This window comes from Triticum dicoccoides, chromosome 6B (assembly GCF_002162155.2).
Source record: "Triticum dicoccoides isolate Atlit2015 ecotype Zavitan chromosome 6B, WEW_v2.0, whole genome shotgun sequence".
NCBI lineage: Eukaryota > Viridiplantae > Streptophyta > Magnoliopsida > Poales > Poaceae > Triticum > Triticum dicoccoides.
The window spans coordinates 692,865,868-692,869,490 of record NC_041391.1 but is presented as its reverse complement, the minus strand read 5'-3'; the positions used below and the strand labels follow the sequence as shown (position 1 = coordinate 692,869,490).

At 42.3% G+C, this 3,623-nt stretch overlaps 1 protein-coding gene across 1 annotated transcript; it reads right to left on the bottom strand.

Moving 5' to 3' along the window:
• Nucleotides 1–1,361: 1,361 nt before the first annotated feature.
• Nucleotides 1,362–3,371, bottom strand: LOC119324202 (bidirectional sugar transporter SWEET13-like). The gene is made up of 5 exons (XM_037597963.1): nucleotides 3,146–3,371; nucleotides 2,726–2,762; nucleotides 2,267–2,639; nucleotides 2,048–2,167; nucleotides 1,362–1,944 (listed from the first exon to the last, which is right to left on the bottom strand). The coding sequence occupies exons 1-5, from the start codon at nucleotides 3,195–3,197 to the stop codon at nucleotides 1,648–1,650; spliced, it is 879 nt and encodes a 292-aa protein (XP_037453860.1). The 5' UTR covers nucleotides 3,198–3,371; the 3' UTR covers nucleotides 1,362–1,647.
• Nucleotides 3,372–3,623: the final 252 nt, after the last annotated feature.

The following is a 3,623-nucleotide window of genomic DNA, read 5'->3' as shown; positions in this document are numbered from 1 at the left end:
TTTTGTAGGGAAGATGACTCTGTTACTTATAAAATAAATGGTAGTATTGTTTCAAAAAATGATTAGGGTATAGAAACCACTAGTCTAGAAATCATATATCTTTATTATCAAAACTGAATTTGAAGGCTCGTTACACTTTCAAGTTGCACTAATAAAATTAGTGGGTTCACTAGCTCACAAACCTGAGGTTAGATATCACCTCCCTCATTGGCCTTCCCTCCACAATGCGTGAACGTCATCCCCCCCAATTCAGTCTGCTAGTTGACAACACTTAACTATTTTATTTTAGCAACTACCTCTACTTAAAAAGCTATTAATAGCCAAATCTTGCTAGAGGCCATTTGGTACACAACTCCCAATTCAGCTCCCAGTTGTCCCATTTTCCAAATATCTGCAGATTTTTCAAATTCATGGGCTTTTTTTAAATTTATGATTTAATCCAGTAATTTTTTCCAAATTCAGGAACATCTTTAAAAATTCAAGATTTTTTAATTTCATGATTTCTTTTAAAATCCGTGATTGTTTTTCAAAATCATGAACTTTTCGTAAACTCTTAAACTTATTTTGAAATTATGAATATTTTCTTGAATTTAAAACCAGCAACTAGTGTTTTTTGGTGAATAAAACAATAGCAGAAGAGAAAACCGAGAAAAAACGAGCAAATGAAAAAAAGAACACTAAGTTACTGTTTTTTTAGTGAAAAAAGAGCTCCTTGGGAGTAGTGATCACGAGCGAGCTACTCCACTTGGGATGTGGAACACTATGATGGACGTGAGTGCCAACTTTTCTTTCGGGGGCCTAAGGAGCAAAGGGGGAGTTTCGAGAGTCCTACTAGACGTCTAGACGTTTGTTACGTTGAACGGTCGACAAAACAACAGGGTTTATATGTCTGGCCCATTTAAATTGTTCTCATTCGTTCCAATTTTGGGAACCTTCTAGGAGGTTTCTGTCTGGTTTAACTTGTTTTGGGAACCTTTTGGAAGGTTCATGAACTAATTTTCTTTTCTATTTTATCCAATTTTCGGAACCTTATGGAAGGTTTATTAACTGAATTTTCCCTGGTATCTCGATGCCTTTTCTTTATCTTCAGTTCATTTTTTTAAATGGGTGTTCAAATATTATTCGAAATGTAAAAACAAAATGTTTGCGTTTTTATTATACTTTTTAAAATTTCGGAAAAATATTCCCATTTTCAAGAAAAAGTAAATTAAAACTGTGTGCATTTTCAGAAGATGTTCGGTCTTCCATTTTTTAAGAATTTCAGAAAATGTCCCTGTTCCCAATTTTTTATATTTGTGTGGAATATTGTAGCCAAAGGATTACATGAATTTGGAGCTGTAATTGATGTGGATGGATACGAGTTTGTGCTGGAGTCATACACGTTGTATTCTAGGCCTCTTATATAATGATGAGGAGGGGGCACCATACTTTTAACTCACAACAAATTGATACAATAAATACACGGAGGAGCTGGCGGCGTGTGCCAGCGCCCGGGTGGCCAGTGTTGGGGTGTCTTGGAGAGGAGCGCCAGTAGCCCTTGCCTTAGGATATAGCCATGTCGGTCTCGTTAACAAATATCGTGCCTCATACAGTCAAGAAGTTGATTTAACAGAACAGAGGCATCATGCATGCCCTGCATGCGTAAATCTAGACCACGTCGACGGAACGGGCATAGTCCAGCGCCATCACTTGTTGCCCTGGTGCCGCCGCCTCAGCAGCGCATCTGCTGGGGATGGCGTTGTGCATCTCGGTGACCGGGCGAACCACAGCGCCGGAGCTCTTTTCGATCTTACCAACGTTGATTACGACAACGTGCTCCTCCGCTGGCTTCTTCAATCCCTCTTTCCCCTCCTTGAGATTGCTCACTGCCGGTGTCGCGTTCATGTAGAACATGTAAAGGGCCATCTGGATCATCCCGAAGGTGAAGCCAAGGATGTTTGGGAGCTGCAAATAAAACGTGAATTGTCACTCGTCAGTGCAAATGCTTGAGAATGGAATGCGTATCTATCGGAAAATTAACAGAAGGATTGGATGATGTTTTAATTACCGCGACATATTTGTCCTTGATGAGTAGGCCGTAGAGGAACCAGACGACGGCGCTGAGGGTGAGCGTGAGGGAGAGGGAGAAGGGCATGTACTCCACACTCTTGGTCTTGATGACTCGTCCCTGGGGAAAGGACATGACACATACAGTTAGTTAACACGTACAAAAGGTTGCGCCATGAGCAACAATATATACAACAAAGTTTATCTGTCGATGACTCACGATGATGCTGAGAGGGGCGACGAAGACACAAACGGAGAAGCCGACGCAGATCCAGCCGAGCGAGACGACGCGTGTCTCGCCGTGGAAGGCAAAGAGGGTGAGGAGGAGGATGAGCCCGAAGCCGGCGATGTTGAGTAGGAGGACGATCTTGGCTGTGAAAATTTTGGCCTTCCTGGGGGCGTAGACGAGGTACATGACGATGTAGACGGTCTCGATGACGCAGCCGGCAGCGTTGATGGTGATGAGGAGGCCCTCACCAGTCTTCACCAGCGCGTAGAAGATCCACAGCATCGCGCTGAACAGGGCCACGACGTAGGGCACCGACTGGAACCCCTCCGTGGATTTGCTCTTGAAGATCCGGTAGAATGTTGGTCTGATAAATTTATTATGTGCAGACAAGTTATCGGAGGACATATTGATATGATCAATCATATGAAGAAAACAGAGACTGTCGCTTACATGGGGGCCAGGAGGCTTGTGAAAGAGATGATGTTGCCTGCACGGCACAAAGTTAGCATGGTAGGAAAGTTAGCGATGAGTTGTGATAATTGCAGGGCACACTTACATCTTTCTTTTATACGCTTTATCCTTTGAGAAAAAACATATGCAATTTGCTTTGTTGTTGTTTCTTTATGGGTTCATGGTGCACCGAGCTAGATGTCACTAGAGCTAGTACTAGGCTACATCAATTCATCAATCAATCAGTGGCAAGTGGCAAGCAAAAATAAGATATATAGATCGATGTTGCAAAAGGCCGATCTTTAATGACACAAAGTAGTCTACTAGTACTGCACTAGCAAATAGCTGTTGTAAACAAGAAACTAACATAATACAAGGGGTAATTCGAGGAAATAATCTTTTGTACTGAATAGTATATACCTAGGAGGCCGAAGGCGAATGCCCAAGGGTGCTCTAGGGATAGGCCTGCCATCGTGATACAAAGATATATAGAGGGATATGAGATGGATGCAAACTTGGTATAACAGTGGGGCGAGAGATTGTTTTTGCTCTTGTCTCACTCTCTCTCTCTCTAACCCTAGTCTCCTGGTGGAGAGAAGGGAGAGGTTTGGAGAGGAGCTCTCTGTGTTGGTTGAAACTCTTCGCCTGAATTGTAAGGTTGCTAACGGGATGCTTTATATCGGCAGGAAGATGGCATTACTGCCTTGGCATATGCAAGCTCTCCGATCACACATGCCACACAAAATTAAAGTTTCTCTTTCTAGATTTTTTTTCCACCAATGCATAATTGATCTTATCTGATGTGCTATATATGTTTGAAAGAGATAGTGATGGAAATTTTAAAAGTTGTCGCTTTGGTGCACACTTTCGCTTTAGTGTGCATAATGCATCCGCTCCT